This window comes from Anomalospiza imberbis, chromosome 2 (genome assembly GCF_031753505.1).
Source record: "Anomalospiza imberbis isolate Cuckoo-Finch-1a 21T00152 chromosome 2, ASM3175350v1, whole genome shotgun sequence".
NCBI classification, from domain to species: Eukaryota; Metazoa; Chordata; class Aves; order Passeriformes; family Viduidae; genus Anomalospiza; species Anomalospiza imberbis.
Window position 1 is genome coordinate 86,825,485 of NC_089682.1, and position 22,896 is coordinate 86,848,380.

At 38.1% G+C, this 22,896-nt stretch overlaps 1 protein-coding gene across 2 annotated transcripts; it reads right to left on the reverse strand.

Annotated features, from left to right (window-relative positions):
- Positions 1-1,577: 1,577 nt before the first annotated feature.
- Positions 1,578-22,517, reverse strand: DNAJC15 (DnaJ heat shock protein family (Hsp40) member C15). Of its 2 annotated transcripts, none has more exons than XM_068182227.1 (6): positions 22,365-22,517; positions 15,875-15,926; positions 14,390-14,463; positions 7,411-7,487; positions 5,442-5,512; positions 1,578-2,045 (listed from the first exon to the last, which is right to left on the reverse strand). In XM_068182227.1, the coding sequence occupies exons 1-6, from the start codon at positions 22,464-22,466 to the stop codon at positions 1,975-1,977; spliced, it is 447 nt and encodes a 148-aa protein (XP_068038328.1). In that variant the 5' UTR covers positions 22,467-22,517; the 3' UTR covers positions 1,578-1,974. The 2 variants fall into 2 exon arrangements, with proteins under 2 accessions (XP_068038328.1, XP_068038329.1); XM_068182228.1 differs by lacking the exon at positions 22,365-22,517 and adding an exon at positions 16,431-17,004.
- Positions 22,518-22,896: the final 379 nt, after the last annotated feature.

Genomic DNA, 22,896 nt, shown 5'->3' on the forward strand with positions numbered 1-22,896 from the left:
TACCATTCACATCAATTTTGATTTTGCACAATGATTCATATCACTTACAGATTCCAATTCAGAAAATTAGGAACACCACCATTTCACTTACTCCTCCCAACATGAAAACTGTCACGGTTCTGTTTTTGCCAATACAGACTGATACACCAGTGAAAAGAATGACTAACCCTAAATGTGCATTAATTGATGGCTACTCCTTTAACAAGAACCAGTTAAAGCTGGTAGCTGCATAGGAATAAACTATTTTCATTCAAGATTCTCGTATTAGAGCACTAGTTATACAATGCAACTGTAGTACTTGTATAGTGTATGCTATTCCCAGACAGGTTTCTCCCATATGTCTTGCCTCTCTAATTGCAACAAAGTCTCTAAAGTACTTAGAATTTTTATTTTCTTTTAAGGTCAACTTAAAATTTTTCATCTCCCTTTAATGAAAGTAAAGGAATTATAACAAAGCATGAGGAACCTGATAAAAAAAATCATACTTTTTCTTCCTTTCAAGGAAAAATCCACATAATCTGAACATCCACCACTTGATGAACTACAAATGCATATTCTGGTGAATAAATAATTAAAGCATCCAACCTCATATTAACTGCTCTTAGCCACTTACCTCTGGCTAAATAACCTAGAAAATGGAGTATCTAAATTTTGTATTTCTAGCACTTCAGTAAGCTGTTTGTTGTGCCTCTAATGATAGAGTTTGAATGGACACTAGAGGTTTTTTAGTCTTGCACTGAATGCACTAGACTGTCTGAGCTTAGGAGATTTAATTCAACTTAGTGGTAGTAATCTGCAGCAGCCAAGTGCCTCAAGTAGCACCTACCCTGAGCTGTCAATTAAAACTTGTTCTATCTAAAGTCTGGGATCCATGACTTCAGGACTCCCCAAAGTCAGATTGCTAGGATGCTTCCAAAAGAGGGAGGTATGTATGCTCTGGGATATGAAGCATAATGCAGAAATGTGAGCATTACTGAAGAACTAACCCAGGAAATGCTCCTGGAGCCATGTGCAAAGCAGGTACTCCTGTTTGTTCCCTGCTGTATCAGTCCTACAACAGGCTCACACAACTCAGCTAACGTAGAGAAGCAACAGCCTGAAAAATCCATCTAAACCATGCCACATGGACCTACCTTCTTCAATCCCACTGCCATGAAAACCCTTGCCGAAAACCCCATGTTTACCGCAACTGCTAGAGATTAAACATACTGTGTGACTTGAAGTAAAAACATGTCTAAATAATTACCTGACAATTTCAGAGATCCTTTAATATGTAAAAGTAACCAAATCCAAGAATCGTCCTTCATAGCTCCAAGCCCCAAAAACAGACCTAGTGAAAGCTGTTGTCTGTAGTCCTATCAGTCATTTTGTCCTGGGTTGCAGATTTCAAACTGCAACGATGAACAAACCCCACTACTTCAGAAATGAACAGACTCAAGAGTAAGGTGGTGCTGAAAACTTGCCAAATGGGGTCTCATCATATTTCCTGTGACTCAATGTACTGCCACAGATTTTACGGTGACCCTAAAGATAGGGTTGTTTCTCTACTAATGAAGAAACAACCCTATATTAAAGACTGTTTTTAAATTTTTATTTTAAAAGATCCAAAATTTAATAAAAGAAACAAAAAAGTACTTCTGAAAAAACACAGTTAAAAGAACTTTTTCAAGCTTGTAAGGGATTATAATTCAGTAAGAATACACTAAAATTGGGACAGAACCATCAACCTTCCATCTTGAGTTGGAAGGAACCCCTAAAGATCATCACTCCAACTCCCTGCTCTTTGCAGGGGCATAACTGTACATAACTTTACATAACTGTAAAAGATTTCAATTTGCTTTTAAATAATTTTAACATTTTAATTATGACAATAAATATGAACAATCAGTGTTAAGAAACTGTGCAGAACAAGTAGACATGAAAGTTATTGCACAATGTATCTGCCGAATGTCCTATGAGCCAAGGCTTCAAGTTTCAGTTTTTGACACTGGATTCCAACAAATCTTTTGCTTCATTTATTTTTGTTGCTAAGTAAGGTGATCCACCTGAGAAGAGAAAAGGAAAAAGAATACTGTTTACACATTAGTATTAAGCACCAAACTACCTCACTTGCAGCATCTCTTTATTACTCACTTTTATTAGCTCTTTCCTACACAGATCCTTTTGATACAAATGACATTGATAAGAAGTAAACTAATGGATAAGGAAACATGAGAAATGTAATCAAAACTGAAACCATTGTAGAATAACACAGAACAACTTGTCTCAGAGAGAAGACTGAAATCTGAAATCGGTTTACATCCTGTGATTTAGATCTGCAGTGGGATGCTGTCGCCGTTGAGCAGGATGGGAACAGAATGACTCCAAGATCAGAAGGCAAAAGAGAATTCTACTGATTTATTTCGAATACATCGCTCTTTTATAGAGAGCATCGTGCAGGCTAATTTCATTGGTCTTAAAGTAAAAACATCTCACACCATTGGTGTGCAGTGAATGACGCATGGTAGCAGAACCTATCTGTCACAATGTGAACAACAAGAGAGATTATTTACATTCCTTTCCAACTGTTTCCCAGGCTCTTGTCTGGTTAGAAAACCTCTCTCTTTCTCTCTGACTGAACTGAGAATACCCATAAGATGCTACTGCAAATGTATGCAAGGTCAGCTGTCCTGAACATTCACTCAAGCCTAACAGCAATTGCTTGCACTCATACTAAAAACTGAGAGGTAAAATTTTAAAGCAACTTCGACAAAGAATTACTCTGCAAACATCTCCTGTGTGAGATGCCCAGAGTTACCAGCCAGAAACCATCACATTAAAGCTATTTAAACATGGTACGCCTTCTAACTCCTAGTGCTGAACACTGCCATTGCTCTACGCTCCATCTAGCGATCTGATTACAGTTCAGCAGTCTTTTTGTATCTGGGTTTTTTTCTCTCTCTCCTCGAGTGCCAACCATCTGCCCACAGTCACCAAAAACAACACTGCAAGGTCTGTATCAGTAACTTACCACTTACTATAATACACTTATATTTTTATGTGAAAATGTGATTCCAGCAGTACTGTGCACTGCACAGCCTTTTCCAAAGCATCTGTTCAACCTTATTTTTTTTCATTCACCATTTGCTTCATTCTATTTATCAGAAAAAACAATGGTAGAAGAAACATGCAGATCTACTTGTAGACACATACAAATAAAAAGGTGAGGCTTTCCTAAAGACTTCTTTAGGTCATTGCTGCAGGAATCCAAATCAGTATAAAGTAATTTCACAGTGTAGTAGAACAACCAGAAAAAAAAAATTAAGCTCTTTTCCATGGTGTGATCTTGTTTGAGTGTTTTAGTTCTAATAAGTAAGCCACACTGGAGGAAAGTGAGGCAGAGCAAGGGATGCGTAATGAATTGGCTATTGAAAAAAGAATTTATTTTTTTCCTTTTTTTAAATCAAGTAGCTTTGTAGCAAGGAATAGGATTGCTACATTGCTTCTTTCACAGAGTAGATAACGGGATCAAACAAACAGTAAAGACTAAAACCTGCAACGAACAATGTATTCCAAGTAATTTTTAAATGTGCATTGATTTTCTACATGTCTATAATACAGCATCGTAAAGTAAATTCAAATCTGCTGGAAGTGTTTTCACTACATTTACATCCTTAAGTGCCATATTAATTTTGTAGCCCTCCAATGAGAGGAAATTCAATCTCATGATTGCCTAAGTGTTTGTTTATAATTAAGGTAAGTCCAAAAGGTTTCTCTCTTCCTTTTTTTTTCTGTGAGGAAATGTTCTTTCATAAATTTGTAACTGATAACTTAACATACAATGTATCAATATAAAAACACTTTAAAACTGAACTGTAAAGATTAATAACCAACTATTTCAGTAGTACTCTCTGGGGATGTTTTTATGCAGATTTCTATGTATTTCTTATTTATTTTTATATTTCTCTCTCCAACAGTTTGGATCTCAGAACATATGTAACTTAAAATTTGCAATCACTGTTCTTTCTTCTATCAACTCCAGGTGGTAAAATATTATTTTAAAATTACATTATACCATTGAATATTATTTTTAAATGAACATCTGTGCTACCCACAGCCAGAAGTGATCTATGCACAAACAAACAAGCCTCTCTGTGATGCCACATGTTCAAGATTACTCCAGGCCCTCACTCTGCAGCTGAAAATATTAAGGTTTTTTTCCACAGCCATGCCAGAAGAGCTTCAGGGGCATTGAGAAGCACAAATCCCTACAACTGGTGCTCCCACTGAGAAAACGCTCCGTGTCTCACTATCACACAGGAGGGCTCACTACATCCATCCAAACCTACACTGTGCCCAGCTGCAGGGGCATTAAAACTCTAAGAGTGCAGCATTAAAATCTTTGTTAGCATTGTTAGGATCTTCCTAACAGGAAGCACCTCTTCACATGCACTCAATATCCACATGGAGATTCACAATTCTCTCTGGCTCACGTGTCCACATACTGCTACAACAAACTTAGAAGTTCACTATTAATAAAACGACTTAATAGGGACTCTGGTGGTTAAGAGACTTTTGACCACTGTCATATATTAGAAATGAAGAAGAGAATTTCCTTTCTAGGTCTGTGCAACTTATACATTACAAAAAGAGTAAAAAATTAAAGTCTGAAATCAAACAAGCAGGACCGCTTTTAAACTAAACTGAGGGATGAAGAGAGAAAAGCGTTAACTAAACACTTCCCATGGCCAGTAGACACACTTTTTCATTTTCTTAAAACAGGGTGCTGGTAGGGAGCCTGTAATTCTGTCAAAAAGATATAAAAACCCTCTGATTTCCCCTTTTGACTTCTGAAATACAGTGCAACTCTTCACCATCTGTTATTTTAAAACAGAGACAGCAATGAACATATGGGCTTTCTTTCTCAACCAGCTGTAGTGTAGTTAAAGTTATAATAATAGCCTTTCTCTAAGATAAATTTACATTAAAACCCGGCCAGTAAAGCAACAGTGCCCAGCTATACACCATTTCCAAGTGAATTCCATGAAGTCTGAAATTCAACAATTATGTACTTAGTAACCACAAAACATTTCCCCACCGAAAATTACTTTCATGCATGGAACTGGTCCATCACAGTTCAAAACAGGAATTTTAGTTTAATGTAACATTTTTACAGCTTATTTTTCCTTATTTTTCAAGAAGCTTTTGCGAAGTGTGGAAAACTGGTCCCTGAGCTCATAGTCTTAACTGAAGCAGCACAACTACAGAAAACAACTTTAAATAAAAATGAGTAAAACCAGTTCATAAAGCTCAGTTTATCTGAGAGGACACACAGAAGCTCAAGTCAATAAACAACAAACGTTTGCACTTGATGTGGCTATTTACACAGTCAGAAAACTTAAAGGATCTCATTTAAGCCTCTTCCTTTCCAGTCCTAGTTAAGAAAAGTAATAATTATTTACCTTTATCAGGATGATTCAAAATCATGATTTTCCTATGCGCTGTTCTGATTTTGTCCTTGCCAGCAGATGGACTGCAAAAAGAAATTGAAGTGCTTACAAGAAATGCCAGAGCACTCAGGCTAAAAATTAACAGTTTATACTGGCTTCAAAAATAATTGAAACTTGAGATTTTCACCATCTTGTGGACAAAACATAAAACTGCATCTCTGAGGAAGCAACAACAACAAAGGCATGTAAGGCAAAGAGAATGACATTTTTCAAAAGCCTGTGTATGTGACACATAAAAGTGTCTTTCAGGTTTTTGTAAAATGTAACACATTCACTCATTTAAAATAAAAAAATTGAGGGGGGAAAAAATAGGATAGCCCCAGCAGTTCTAGGGTATACCTGGTTAGTTATTCTAGCATTAAATGCAGAAAACACAATTTTTCCTCCAAGAAAATAAATATTTTTATGACCAGTGACAAAACAACAAATATTTAATATTATCACATTTTGTTCTACTGTAAATATTTTTATAGCAGCTATAAATATTTTCTCTTTCTGCTGGGGCCTGAAAAAAATGCCTGTATGTGTTATTTTTGCAAAGCTGTTCAATGTCTTACATTCAGGGACACGTTGATTTACAGGTGCTACCTACATAACATTGTTTACTTCAATGACATACATAAAATATGTATTTGGCCTAAATTAAATACAAAATATGTACCTTACCATACAAATAACCACTTATGGATGCAGTATGCCAACACAGTAAAACTCTTGTATGGGAAAGGACAGTTTGAATGGTTCAGTTTTTTATAATTTGTTAGTATGCAGAAATGAATCAGTGTTTTCCACTTCAGGTGACTTCTTAATCAGTGATGATTCAATTAATTAATCTTTCTGTAGATACAGCTTGAATGCAAGGTATCAGCCCAACTAAACTACCAAGGTAAACAACCTCTTTAATTATTATTCTGTCACAGTAAAATTAGGGTACGTTGCAAAAATAGTTCACAGAACTGCATAAGAAAAGAATACTTCAATTGAACAGAAAGTAACCTAGAAAGTAAGAAACAGAGGGTGAAAGGTCTTGGATTATAGAGATAGAAAACTGAAATTATTTATCACGCAACTACAAATATATATATATATATATATATATATATATATATATATATATAACAGTCATCTATATTTTGATTTGTAAAGCTGTTTTTAATACTAAAAAGGAAAGCTGTTATACCACATTTAGAACGTCAGATGGCCAAACCGTAGCTGAGGAAAAGTGGCAATTGCATATTACAGAAGATCATGCAGGTCTGCTCAAGGAAGCAACTGTGAAAACAGGGGTTCACTTCAAATTTGCTTAGTTTATGAGATATTGTTTATCCCACAATGGGCTCGAAAGATTCTTTATAACTAGGAAAAAAATATATATTGCCAAAATCACATTTTCCTTGACTCACAATCTGCTCACACCAACATCGTGCTGCCTTCTAACATCACTCACTGGCCAAGAAGTCTATCACTGTGGTGGGAACAGCTGATATGCTGGAGGGCAGGGCTGACATTCAGAGGCACCTCGAGAGACTGCAGGAAGGGGCTGATGGAAACCCTTCACAAAATTCCACAAGGATGGGTGCAGAGCCTGGTACTTGGGATGAAGTCTCCCTTGCAATGCTAGAGGCTGGGAAATGCCTGGGTGGGGAGTGGCTCTGTTGAAAGGGACCCAGGACATAGCAAGAACAATTCTCCACTGCAGTATGTTACCATGCCTTCAATCCAAACAAAAGTCACATTTTTTCTGAGCACGTTATTGTTTGCTTTTTAGTTTAAGCAGAGTACTAGAGTAATTTATAAGCCATTTAGAAGTCTTTTACAAAAAAAGTTATGGTTTAGGCAAGAGTATTTCACATTCTCGCAACATGCATATGCTTCATTCAATACTTGCTGAAGTAAAAATATATTGATGCAACACACCTACCTTACACCTAAAATAAGACTTGCTTCTCGCCTACTCATTTTCTGTTCAAATCCTCCTTTGTAGTATGATGAAAGACTCTAAAAAGAAGAAAGGGGAAAAAAAGCAATAATTAGTTCATGTAAAGGTGCCAGGAACTAAACTGTAGTTATATGACCTCATTCACAGCATTACATTCATCTATAATTTATTTCGAAAGCATGGAATGCCTGGAAACCAGATAATATGAAAGGATAACACATACAAAAAACAATTTAAAAAAACTTACCTATGTTTTCACAATCTTCTACTGTTAATAAGAGATATTAATAGCTACAACCATTAAAATCCTCCCTTCAGGAAAAAAGTCCAGAATCAAAGTACATACAAGCATAGGATGGTACAGTGCATGCATTGGGGAGGGCATGAGAGGGAAAGTAGGATAGTTGTTGAGAACAGCACTGGTACCATCACACTGACAAATGCCAAAAGTGACAATACTTTGGCATCCATGGATGTTAGGGACAATCACTCCACATATTTCTACAAAGGAAGTTGATAAAAAACCCTAGTAGAAATAAGAAGAGGTTCGATGTGAAGGAATGTTACTTCAAAAAAGTGTATCATGAGTTCTTTGAAGGAATCCTGAGAAAGAAACAAGAAAAATAAACAGAAAGAAACAAGAAAAAAAAGAAGGCTTAGCATCAAGCCACACCCTCTATTTCAGGAAACCACTGAGCAGGAGAACACTGGAAAATAGTGAAGTATATAGAGAAATCCTAAACCTTTACATCCTTCCTTCAAAACCAATGACTGACAACTATTAGATACAGGATTTGGGATCAATTTTTTAAAACTCATTGTCATATGAAACTTCATCCACTATTTTAAGAAGGGAATAAAAAACAGTGGGAAAAGAACATTAAAAAGGATGGAAATGAGAGTAGATCATTACAGCTATTGTCATAGAGAATAGGTTGAAAGTATATTTGTCAACCATAAATCTATTTTAAATTATGAAAAAAATCTATGGAACCATCATTGGTGGTTAGCAGTATTCACAATGTGAATGTTTCTCTAAGTCCCAGAGGTAGCAGAAGTAGCTCCAAGCCTTGGGAAACTGGCACACAGAAATCACGCAACAAGACTAAAGTCTTTTCCTCAATGCAAAACCTATCAACTGGGGGAAAATAAGCTGCTTTTGTTGCTATGAAAGAGAAGTCTGGCCTGAGAGCTGAGACTATTTTTAAGTATTCCCTTTACCCCCAAGTAAAATGTGCCTGGCCCTTGAAAAAACACTCTTCTCACTAAATAAAGCCATTCATATTCAGTGAGAATTTTGCCTTATGTCTACAAAAGCTCTCTTATATAATTTCAAAACCATTATATAGCATTTAAAGGGCTCTGTCTATGATGTGTAAGCAAAGCCTTTAAGCTTAGAGAGATATTCACCCAAAAGCATGTTTCAGAAATACTTCACCTTTTGCTACCATAAAGTCACATGCAACCACAGAAGAGATTTTTTTAATGTGCTGTTATGGTCCAAAACGAATTTCATCTTTCTTCTTCCCATCCCAAACCATGAACAAAGTAACCACTACTGTAACACTACAGGTATCAAAGCTGAAGGAACTGTGGACATGCCATGCCAACAATGAGAATCTGTGGAGGAGCCACTTCTGTAGCTACAGGGTAACACAAACCAGGCCTGGAATAGTGCACATGGACATGACAGGTTAGAGGTTGCAACACTAAGGGAACACACAGCACTTCTCTGGTTCTCTGAAGGGAAATGTCAATAATTTAATGGCCAACAGGTAACACTCACTCTTGAAGAGCAGAAACTGCACAGAAATTTGCAACAATGCCAACAATTACTACAAGCAAAAGAGATAAGCATACTTTAATGTTCTCTGAAAGTTCTTCCAGAAATATTGCTCCCAAAGCAGTCTAGGTGCAGATGGCTTCCTAAATTCTTCTCTGCCCTTCAACTTTGACATACAACTCTAATGCAGGAGAACACTAGATTGCCATTAATGTAGAGAAGAGCAACACTGAATTTAACACAGCTTGTCTCTGTTCTTGGTGGATTTCATCTAAAACACTATTTAAAATGAGAGACTAGGGAGGGATAGCTGCAAGTTTACATTCAGAAATATTTTTTCATGTTTTTAAAGCCTACTTCCTTGACACTGTTCTAACCTTAGGAAGGCATGGTCCAACTCCAAGAGGAATGAAAACATAAATTCAATAGCCTGTCCTTTCACACACAAACAGTTTGTTCAATTGGTCTCCACAAAAAAATATTTTCTTCTCATAAGTGAAGGATGTAGAAACAATAATCAAATTTCAAATTAAGATCTCCATCCTAAGCAGAATTTAAAACAAAATGAAATGACACATAAAAGCATTTTTCCTGTTGGTTAGAAAAAAGAGGAAAAAACACTGAGACTTCATTTTAGGCAACACGTAGGCAAATTTCTAGTTCCCTAATGAAAGCACTTTCGCATGGTACTCAAACTAAATATTATTTTCCTAGTTGTAAATTCTAAGTAATGGCTGGAAAGATATTTTTGCTGTTATGAGAACTCCTTGATGAGCAGGCAGTTCTAGATACTTGATTATTTATTAGCTCCAGCAATTGCAAAGAAAATTTTGTACTGGAAAAATAATTGAAATGAGCTTTTCATTCCTTTGTACTATTTGGGGGAAGGGGAGGAGGTATAATTTAATTTACTTTACTTCCTCGCACATTATTACTGTTTAGCAATTTATCTAAGTCCTCCTTTCTGAATAAATGCTATTAATAGGTTTGGGGCATAGGGAGGGACAGAAAATGGCTACACTTGCTTTGCAAACATCTATTCAGTCTTGCAAATCTTCACAAAAGCAACCAGATTAAAAAATCCAATGCATAGGGACCATGACATCTTCAAGATACCTTTTCTTTCATAGTACAGAGAAAACATAATCACTGTTTCCATGCCAGTTAAGAGAGTGAAAACACCAAAACTGAGACCATACATTACATTACATGGAGTAGTGAATTTTTCTGAAAACTGTATGTTGCTGTTCCAAGACCAATACAGTCCTCCACCAAAAAGGGAACAAATATCAGAGGAAAAATAACCAAACACAAAAAACAAACTATAACCACAAACTATTAGAAGTAGTGATATAATATACAATCTTGCTAATATCAAATTTAACTTCCTTTAGTTAGAAAAGAAATCTTATAAAATGGACTGCATTGTTCTCTGGAAACTTTGTTTTCAATTAAGGACAAGAGAAATGGTTGCTACCCTTACCTCTCAATTCAGAACTCCATGAGTCTGAGAAGAATCACATCTAATCAGGGAAATACAGTGGGAAAACTTAATGATGTGCTACAGAAAACATAATTTTCTTACGGAACACAGAGTTTCATGATTGTGGGATTTGAGTATTTTGATGGTTTATTTGGCCTAGAATTTCTGTTTCTGTCTCCAGTATCTTCTATGTGTATTTCAATCCTCAACGTCATTGATTCCACAAAGAAAGCTAATGAATGCTACTCAAATACTTTCTTATTTCACACACTAAGGAAATATTAATAGTATAACTAATGGCATTAATTCTGAGGAAGAAAAGCCAAATGACTACTTAGAGCTATGTACCTTCTAGTGGCAACACTCTTCTCACTACACACAGAAACAAAACAGTGCCACTGACAACAGTGACAAAACTACTAAAAACGACTAAACTACTAAAAAATCATTTCTGTGGGAGCAAGCATAGAGTCTATCACAGCCAACCACTCTGCCACAGGTGACAGAGAACCAGCCCCTGCTGAAGGAACCTTCTCCTGACTCAGTGTCCTGATAAACCGTACTAAGAAAATCCTGCATCCGTCCTGCCAGATCTAAGATGCTCCAGAAAATCTGTATGGCCACTGGGGACTCAGAATTGTTTGCATTTTGAAAACTGATGGGCGCTTTCGATTATTTTTGTCATTTTGTATTGATTCAGTTGATCCTTCAGAGAAGCTTTCTTAGTAATATCGAAATGGGGAGTTGTGGGGACCCTGGGAGGCATTCCCTGGGCTAGGGAGACTTGTCATACAGAGGAAATGACAATGTCTCCTCTAGTGCCATTCTCAACTGAAAGGAAGATGGTAGAAAACTTGAAGACTAAATTACAGAAGCATTTACAAATACATATCCTTAAATATGAAGTAACTGTCTTAAATGAGATGTAAAATTTCAGAATAAAGCTTTTACTTGCCTCTGCTTCCTATTTCTGACTAAAAGATAAGTGCAGTGTTGACTGTACATGTTACTTATTTACGTAAGTAAATATGAAGTGTACAATCCACAAGACACAGCAAGCAGCATTTTAAATGATCACTTCATAATTGCTCAGCCTGACCTTTCCCACAGCATTTATTAGTGAGCAGACAGAAAGAATAAAGAGCATCTGTATTACCTTGTGTGATTGGGAGGGACCAACATCAACTGTGATTCCTGCTGCAAACGGAGCAGGGGATGCATTGTAAATGGAGGAGGAAGAGCGGGGGCTTACAAAGGGAGGCAGCTAGCTTTTACACAGTCAGCTGTTCACAGACTCTCAAGAAAAAGAAGACCATGAGGGAAACCAAGGTTTCACTCTAGAAAGCTAGAATAAGCACTGAAAATTATAGTGACCAAGTTAGGTGCCTTCACCATAGAAACCCAGCAAAGTAACATTGAGCCCAGACACTGAAGGTCATGAGATGTTTTCTTCAACTGCTTGGTAACCTTTGTCAGTACAGTGTAAAGGACAATAAGCTGTCAAGAAACATGATGAAAGTGCTAATTCACAAATTATACTCAGCAGCTTCATATTCCACAAAGTCACGTAAAACTACTAAAATAAGAAGTTTGGAGAATAAGCACTTATATAGGACCTTTGCATTTAATCTTTTCTCTGTTGTTTCAAAGAAAATACTCCATTGCTAAGGGGAGAAGAAAAAAAATTTAAAAATACAAACTGAGAAAGTAGTAGCTGTAGAGTAATAAAAATCAAATAATCTTGGCTAAGAATTATACAAGGATCTTCAATTTGGACCATGGCTGTAGAAGAAAAGTATTATCACTATCCTCACACAAATATAAAGCCAGCAAATTTACATAGTAAACGGCAAACAGGAAGAGTTTTTACTGTCTCCAGTAGATCTCTTCTTACACTGAAAACTTGTACTTTCAAGTTCAGAAATAGAATAGCAGAAGAGATACCGTACTGGAAATCAACACACAATTCTGGGCAGAAAGGCAGATGCGAAACCAGACAGAGGATACTGCTCCAGAGACTAGGGACACTTAGAATGCAGAAGGTCCTGGTTTGCTCTTTATGGTTGTTCATGAATTCTGCAGGACTCAAAGTCACTGTGGTAAAAATGAGGTAGGTCTCTAATGAGTTTGGCTCAGTCAGTATTGAGGGGTGAAGTTTCCTAGGAACAGATACATCTCCATGCAGTAGCATGTCACATTTCAATGTGTTAAAAAGAGTCACTGCATGCTTTCTTATGTGAATGTATCTGAATTTAGATTCTCTAGCCTATATCTACAAATGGATAGAAAAAGAATGGCTGGAGTAAAACTGCTAGGGAGGGAGGGAGGGAGGGTGAAGACTGAAGCACTCCATACTCTGAAGCCACACGTACTGCTAGCTACATCTAGCAAGTCTCCAAGTCAGCCTGTATCTGTATCATGTGAAAGCAATTTAATTCACAGTACCTAAAGTCCCCTCTGTTGTTTTGGCAGGCAATATGGGAATATCTCAGAAGTTTTTTTTGAAATAGGAAAAAAAAAATTGACAGTGGTCTCACAACAGCAATGCAATAAGAGTGACAGAGAGCAAAGGAAAGTTTTCCAGGAGCACCATTTCTGGCTGAAACACATGGCAAGCAAACACAAATGTGGACCAGCCCCAAGAGGACAGTTGAATCTCCTACCCAGGAAGCTTGCCTTGATCAAGGCTGGACCTTCAGCACAGGAACACCAAGCACAGATGGCAAATGAATTTGGACCGCAGTGTCTGTCTGGACAGGTCTGTGCTGCAACTGGCCTAACATTGGTAGGAACAATATAATGTTTTTTAAAAACCTACCTTCAGTATATTTTTCAGGAAATAATAATCTGCAACAACTACTCCCTGAACATGCTCACCCATCAGCATCATGAAGGGAATAACCTTCTTTTGCTGTGGGTAACTGTACACAGACTATGAACTCTGAAGGAACACACTGCTACAAGCAGACATCTATCTCACTGGGAATTACTTCAAACAAACAGGAATGGAACACATGTATTTATTTACCAGAGGAAAACAGCTACTGAAGCAGTAAGTAAATGCTCTCAAATATTCCCTGCATACGCATCCCACACAACACTCTACTTCTTGATTTTTTTACCTCATTATTGTATTTTTTAACCAGTAAGGGAAAACCAAAGAACAAAAACCTGGTTAAAAGTTCAAATTAGCTGGGGAAGAAGAAAAAGACAACTCATATGTTAACCAGCACACAAGCTCTCTGATCTCCATGGCAACCCATCCTAGAAGTTCATCAATTTGGCTTCTTGATTTTTAACACTGTATCTAAAAGACTAAATTCTTTCACTTTTTGCTGCTGGAAATGAAACTGCATGTCATCACTTTGCAATATTTAGGAATTAGTGACTTTCTCACAGCGTACTGGAACAATTTATCTCTATACTTACTAGTAAAGGGTTCCAAAACGAGGAACATCAGTAGAAAAAAACAGCAACTGTTTATCAATCTCATAAACATCTTTTGATATAGCTTTATCCACAGGGATTTAAAATATAGAAGACAACATGCCAGAACTTACACAGTAGGGAGCAGCCTTACTCTGGGAAAAAAATTATCTACCTGACACTTTACTGTATTTAACATAAAATGTCTCCTTTCTGAATACTTAAAATACAAAATTATAAATTTAGCATAAAGTAGTATCTAAACTTACAGAAGTTGAAATCCTCTTTGCTGCTTCTGTAATTGCCTGCTCCAATGGTTTCCAAACACGGAAAGCATAACGACCTAAAAAAGATGGAGATTAAATTAAATATTCACTAAAATGCAAAAAAAAACACCCCAAAAACAAGCTTCAACTTATGTTCATCAGTTTACAGTGGAAAGAATTTTGTTTTTAAAAAAACACAAACTATTGGGAGAGGGAGAAGAATTTTAGTATACTGCATCTAAAAACCTAGTCATGGTCTGCAAAAACCCATTGTGTTTACTCACTATTTAGCTCACTAAATAAACAGATTTAAATACATTTCAATATTATAAATGAAGATATCTGCCTTGTGAACTTTAAGAAAAAAGGCGGTTTGAAACATTACCTTTGGGTATACATTATTTATTAAATACTCTTCAAAGGTTATGTCTTCAAAAAGAGAAATCCATGTACTACACATTTCTTGCTGTGATGGTGTATGCTTAATTACACACCTTGTAAATACTGCATTTTTAATTTCGTTTAAAAAAGACAATCTTCTGGGACTCAGAGCCATTCAACTCCCCACTAGCACTGAGTGTCTACTGCCAGGAAAGACTAGAGGGATTCCTGTAAGGCTGTGCTCCCAGAAGAAGAAAGCAGGTCTATCAACACCAGAATCAAGATTTATGCCATGTTACGGGAGGATTTTCCACCTAAATCCTCTCTCCCCACTTACTGCTTTAACTATTCTTTAGTCATGCAACTTAATATTACACACAATGGAAAAACTATTTATAAAACGTGGCCCTGCTTCATTCAAATAGCATCTTGCATTCATTCTTACAACACATATCATGTCTGTAAGTTTTAGCGATCTAAGCCTGTATGTATGGTAACACAGAAGTCAAAACCACATTAGAGGATCTCTGTTGAAATGTTGTGATGTACCATTACCTCACTCTCTTCTTAATGCTTTCTGTTAACCATTATTTAATGCTAAACTTATGCCCTGACTTCAAACCAGAACCTATTTCTCAGAATAACAGTCTAGATGCAAAGAGTTCAGGTAATAAAAAATGTAGTATGGAAACAATTAGTATGATAAATCTCTAGTCACTAAAACCTTTTATTTTCCTATATTTCAATCTGTCGAGCATCACCTTCACATCACAGCATCTTGTTGCACTCTTCTGTACTAAAGATCCTCTACTCTACAATATGTTGTTAAGTAAATAAACTTTTCACCCTTCATTTTGCAGACAAAAAGCAGATGGAGCATTTTAGCTGCTGTCCATGAAATCACATTCTCCAGCTTTCTCCACCTTTTTCAAAAAGAATTTTGGAATTTATGACTTTGAAGGGACATGAACTACAGGTGGATGCTATTTTCCATAGTACTCTCAAGCAACCTTTCCACTTTCCACTATTTATACTCATAAAAACCTAATTAACCCTTTCAGAAGATGCAGCTCACTAAGTGAGCGTTCCGCTGGTAATTTACCTTACCTGCAAATGCAACAGCTGCAACGCCAAGTCCGAGTGCTATCATAGTCCTGGCCTAAAGCAGAGAAACAGGAATCAGAATATGTGAATTCTAATTTGATATATATACACCTTTTACTTTAACAAGGAGTATTTCTGATGTCTGATGTGGACATTTCATTTATAACTTATGAAAGCAATGAAATAAATTCTGTATTCCATAGGCTACAATAAATTTTATAGTTCAGTCCCATTAACCCACACCAATGCATCAGGTTTAACTTGAACCACCCACCAGCAAATCAGTGAACACACACTGAAATCAGCTCACAGTATGCACTGATAAAAACACAAGGCACATAACTATACAGGATTACTGGAAATTACCTTTGCAGACTAGTTCAACACAATACATAACAAAGTATCAGTTTACTACAAAAATGTGAAGAACTAACTCAAAACTCCCATATATCAGGTGTACATATTTTCCTACACAGTGCTTGAAAAAGTCAGGCACTTCAAGAAGGATAAGAAGTATTCCTGTGTTGATCAAGAAGCTGATGAAAGGTATGAAGTAAACCTTGAAGAAAGGACTGCCTTCTCACATGTTTGCAGAATTCAGGAAGGGCAACAAGCTCTCCACTTCTGAAAAGCCTCCATGCTATCTTTGAAACAAAGGAAATAGTCATCTGCGGTATTACCTGTCTTATCATACGACACTTCAATAATGCCTTGAATTTCCCCTCGGGAAACCTGAGAAATCAGATTAGGTTTATCTTGAATTCAAAACATAATGACAGTGAAAATACTTTTATCACCAGACTGTCTCTTCTATATATAACTTACTTTCACAATTGTCCCAAAACTGGTTTATATGTTTTATACAAGCAATTCTGACAGAAGGACTTAAAGCTCCAAATTTAATGTGAATGCAATAGTAACAGGATCTGGAACCCAGATGCCTTTACCACTAAGATTTCTGGGGCTAAAATATTTTGGTTTTGATTGTTCCCAACCTCATTTCTAGACTGTGGGAGCAGAGGAAGAGTTCGGAAATACTGTTTTCAAAGCCTTCCTAGATCTGGCTTAGTAGGACCTAGATCATGGGTTGGCAACTTGCCCAGAAACAGGCAGCTGCACAAGACGCAGGCGCTGCCCTCATGCCCAGCGACTCCTACAGCTTTGGCTCTGCATGCAAGAGGCTGTGACTTCAGCACTGAGCTCAGGACAGAAGTCCCAGCCTCCTCTGAGGTCACTGGTAGAAGCAGCTGTATTCCTCTGGATCTAGCATCCGAATGCTGCAGATTTTAACTAAGTACCTACCTCCCACCTACCTGAGAGGGAATTAGTGCCTTAGATATTTGCCTGTATATTACATTTTAGTAATCTAACTCTTCCATTTCAGTGTAATCTTCACTCTCAATATTAGCATTAATTTCTGAATGTAAAAATCATGTACTAGCTTTATGTTTGTTTTTCCTTTCAATTCCACAAAATTTTCTCTTGTCTTTTCCTCGTGAAAAAGTTCAAGCATGTTATCTTAGATGGCAGATGATGTAAAACTGTGAAGCATACAGTTCATCTCCTCACTAAAATTATTTTCATTTCCTCTCACAAATCAGTTTTCCCAGACTCTCAATATTCAAACATTCAAAAAAATTCCTTCACTTAGACATGAACTACAAACAGCCACCTTACTGGAAATATCCTAACCCTATAGGAATTCTATATTATTCTGTCTTGTGGTTTGTGACCATGGATTAATACTCAAGAGTTTCCTTGACTTATTCAGACTGACAGCAAGAATCTTACTAAGTGGTTACAGTCAATTAAGAGCTCAACAATGTGTGAAATAGATAATGCTGGCAAAAAAAAAAAAAATTAACCTTTGATTGTCCAAATTAAGTTATACGTCCTTTGCCACCAAAAAGGTGGTTTAAGTCAGCAGTTTATATGACATGCAGGCTCCAACAAGGCATTAGCAGCAGATGCCTCATCCCAGGCAAGACCAAGCAGAGAAACCAGAGTAATAAATAATACCAGGATTCTGTCAGTTCAGTGCAGAAGTAGCTTAAGTGTTTTTGCACAGTTATCTGGGAGAACAACGCAGAGAACCCTGAAGGCCTTTGACAGAGTCGGCCATGTCCGCTGGATTGTGTTAGTCAGTGGAAAGCACCAGTAGTCCAATCTTCCAATCTCAGTGGAAAGCCACTGTTGCCGGGAGTACAGCAGGCAAAAACAAACCATGGCAGCAGGCCTTGAATAGGAGCAGGATGCAGGATCAAGGGGAAAATAAAGACAAGACAGAAAACTTGGTAAAAGTGTAACAAAGCTCAAGCCAGAGAGGAATGAAAGACTGTCCACACATTTAAGTGAGATACAGGCACCAGAAAATCTGAGAAATACTGGTTTATGGTAACTCACCTTATTTGCATTATGAGCATGTTAGAGAAAAGTCATTCGCCACATATTAGCAAAGAAGTGATAACATGACACACCAAAGCATCTTGAATGTTTGTCATGGTGTGAATGTATCCTAACTATACACGTGATAGAGACAGAATTTGGATCAGTGTGAGATTGCAAGTTTGGCTTTTTCTTGACATGGACTGTCATAAAAGCAGTGGCAACTTCCAGTACTAACCAGTAAGTTCTTCAAGTCCAACCTGACTTTTCCTTTTCCATTCTCTCTCAACTCGGTTGAATATTTAAAAGAATCAGTCAAGGTTATCCTAGTGCTTTGAAATGTAAAGTCCAAAGCTTTAATTAAATGTACTCCTTTCACGTCAATATTAAATGAAAGCAACTCGCTCTCTCTGAGGAAGGCAGCAGTTCATTTACAGCATGCTAATACAACTACCATCACGATTATTTTTGTCTCCTATTGCTTGAAATTGCGTTTCATAAGGGATAAATAAATAAACACATACACACTGACTTTCAATTATGACAGACTTGACCTTCCCCCCCCTCCAAAAATGCAGTTAAGAAACTTCCAAGATGTGGATTTTAAATGAAATCATTATGTTAAGATCCAAGAGGGAAAAATAAAGAAATAAAATATTAAAAACTAACATCTGTCCCTTTCTTTATTCAATGAATCAGCTCCCAAAGGTTAGTCATCAACCCCATGCTATTCTGCTGATTTCAGTATTCTAATTTTACTATGTAATTCAGTCTTCAGTAACAAATCCTGCTAAAGGAAACCAATGAAAAAGTTATGCTAAATCTGTAAAACCTGAATTTTCTTAATCCTTTTCAGAAATTAGTATAAAAAACACAAGCATTAGAAAGGCAACTGCAAGACCTGATTTACCTAAGCATTTGACATACAAAAGAGCATAAAGCATATTAATTAACACACAGTATGTTAGAAAACAGAGAATTTCTGCCTATTCCTTTAATTCTCCAGTGGACTTAAATTTTTAGCAGAAGAAACAGGGGAGGATGAGATTATATTTTTGCAAATCTCCAATCCATGGTGCCCTTCTAACTTAAACATATTCAAAAAATAAAATTACATATGGAGTTCTTAGCATTAGAGCTTCTTCTTCTTCTGTGAAGTAGAAAAAAGTTAAATTTATAAACAAAAGGAGAATTTCAAATGCATCATTTTAAAACTTCAGCACAACACTCTTACATCTGACAATGGGCTGCAGATGCTAATGCTTTCCAAATGTTAAAACCTATCTGTCTGCATATGATTTGGATTTTATACCGGTTCTTCTACTACAACAAGTGGAACACCCTTCTCAGTCAAATGAAAAATATTTTGCTCTCCTCACTACTAAGTTTCTCACACACAGCAGGAGTCCTACAGTCTTTCGCCTCAGAAAACAACAGTGAGCATAACAGAATAAAAAGCACAGAGAAAATAATAATTTGTTTTCATAGGCTGAATGGCATTTTGCAATTAATCCATGCTTAATCGTGGACCAGCAAAATAGGAAGCATGTACCTACATTCAACTAAATATACAAGTATAAATTGCTTAACTAAAAATTTTTAAGGTTTGGTTTGTTTGTTGTGGGTTTTTTTTTAGTTCTGTATACTGCTAAGAAGTAGGATACACAAGTATATTAACTAAGTGTACAAAAATATTTCTGAAAATAGATATTCCTTTAAATAAAAAGTCTTGACTGGAAATATGATTGTTTGGTATGGAAGATAGAATAAGGCTTCTATTCCTCAGAAGAGCAGCTACAGTTTATTGGAATACCACTCTAGAGCAAACCACCTTACTAACACTATATGGAGGCAAAACCATTGTGAAGTGGGATTATATTATAAACTCTGTGCAATCAATTTAATTTCATAATCTAGTATTCTCCCTCTAGTCTTAGCATTCCTATGAAATTATTTGTTTTCCAACAGTGAATTAAAAGTAATTTCAGCTAGATGCTGTTCTCCATACTGACACAATTCTCATGTCATTTTGTGTCCTTTATTTTAGAGCAACATTCTGGTTTGTACATAAAGTTATGACTACAGTTCTGGATGGTTTTTCATAGGAAATTGAACCAGAGCAAGATTCATCAATAGAACAATTACCACGAGGTATTCAAATCAATTTTCTTGAGTACATACTAATTAACAAGGGCTCCTGTGGGTGATCTTTGAGAACAGACTCCTCATGCTTCCACTGCTGCTCTTCCATTGCCCCAAATGCTTTTGTAAAACAACTACAAGAGTAAATGTGACCATGATCAAGTAACCTTCAGCCCTGGACTAAGGATTAAATTCTAATAGAAAACTGTAGACATCCAGATTTCAGTCCTCTAAAGACCCACTTCAGTCTCCAGACTTCAGTAAGAATGTGACAACACTCACAACAACAAAGCCAGCCATGCTAACTCCAAATGCAACTTTTATCCCACATGGGTAAGAAGGTCCAAAGACTCAACAAAATTCTAGGAATTCCCTGCCAGCATTCTACAGGGAGAATGGCCATGACAATAAGGAGTTTCAGAGCCAGCTTCTTAAGAATACACACTTGCTGTTAAATACACAGAAGACTCTTCTGTGGGAAAAAAAAAAAGTCCTAGACTGTAGTAACAATGAATAAATAACTTAGAGAACTGTGATTTTTACAACTGTATTTTTAAAAAAAGTAGAAATATTGTAGAGACAACTTCACACACACACACAATTAAGTTAGGCAAGTAAGACTTAAGCCATTTAAAAAATGTGAAAACTTCACCATCTGGGGTTTTAAGCTGTGTGTTTTTCCAATTCTCTTTTCCAATGGGAACTCACTGCTCCCTGAACTAGCTGAAGTGACAGGAATGAAGAAGTGGGATAAAGTCCCAGTATCCTTTCCTCTAGAGCACAATACAGCACAGGAAACTCTGCCTCCACCCAGCCTTTCCCACATTACGAAGTACCAGATGAGAATTACTTTTCTGAAACAGAGCTCTACAAAACCTTCAACACTCAAACCTGCCTGTGGTAATAACATTTGCACAATGGGTGAAAACGTGTCAGGTATCACCTTTTCATGGCAGGGAACAAAATTTTTGGCCTTGTTTGTGAGTGCTGGGGCTGATGCGTTTCCATGTACACTGCTGTGGAATCCCAGCAGATAAGGGACTAATGTGTACGTTCCAAACACCCGCTGGCTGTGCAGCCAACCAAGGACTCTCAGTAGTGACAGAAAGAACTGCTGGGAATAACCAAGGATCGTCGGTATTAACACGTGGTGGGAAAGAACAAGATGTGGCTGGAGAAGGGGGCCGTGCAGAGGCAGGGCAGTACTCTTCCTTGTTCCAGTTCCTGGGGTAAACACAGTACAGTACAGTGCAAGGATGAGGCCAAGAAGTGGGCACAGACTGTAGGGGGGGGGATCAAAACTACCAAAGACCCCCCAAGCCCTCCAGCTGGTTTCCAGAATTGCGCAGAAAGCGAGAATCCTGTCTTCTTGGCAGGGAAAACCTAGCCATAAAAAAGTATCCCCAGGCACCCCCAGGACATTTAATCAGCTGCACCGAGGCTGGAACCAGGACTGGTGATCTCCTCTACTCTCTCTGCTTTTCTCTCACGTTTCCTCTTTCTTTTTGTCTTTCTATTGTTTTTTAATTCACATCTTCTTTTCACTCTTCCCTTTCACCCTACCCCCGTATCCAAAACCCGCTGCCGTGTGCGTACACAGTAGGCCAGAGCTAACATTTCCACGCCAGCCGTGTAACGCGCTGACAAAACTTTCCGACTGTGGACCCTGTGCCTTCCGTCGTTCCCTGGGACCACGAGCACTCAGGAAGCCCGGGTGCGCCCTCCCCTCACGGGTGGGAGGCCACGGCCGCTGCCCGCGCTGCAGCTGCACCCGCGGCAGCGGGCCAAGGACCCTCTGCCCCCAGCGTCTCCGCCCAGCCCGGAGGGGAGCGCAGAACGCCTGTCCCCGCAGCACCGACCCCCGCCCGCTCACACACGTCACCCTTCACACGTGTGAAGGCTCGGGGTGCAGACGGGGCAGAGCGGCCTCAGGGCCCCGGGCGTGGGGGTTCCGCCATGCGCTCACCAGCCCCCGGTCCAGCTCGGCTTGGCCCTTGCCGGCGCCCGTAGGGGCCCGGGCGTACTCGGCGTAGCGCAGGCCCTCGGCGGAGGCCGCGGCACCCTCCATGACGGCGCGAGGAGGAGCGAACACTACCGGTCGGCCGGAGGGACAAACAGCGCGGCAGGACGGAGCGCGAAGCGCCTCCTCCCGCGCGGCCGAGGCCGGCGCGCCGCAACCCGGGACAAGCGGGAAACGGAGCGATAAGGGATAATCAGTGCAGACATCAGGGATAATCAACGCATTGACAAACAGGATCAGCAGGCGGAAAAACATTCAGGCCACGCGGAAACTATTCCGGCCCATCTTCAGAATACAGGATTTTTGAAAAGGGGGGGCGGGGGAGCATATATGTAGAGGAAAGGATAAAGCATAATTAATCATGGAAAAAAACCCGCTGAAAATGCATTTTAAAATTTACATGCTTGCTTGCACCTCAGTTGATTCGGTATATGTTTCACGGTGTTTGCTCTTTGATTCCTCGCGAATGCTGTCCGTT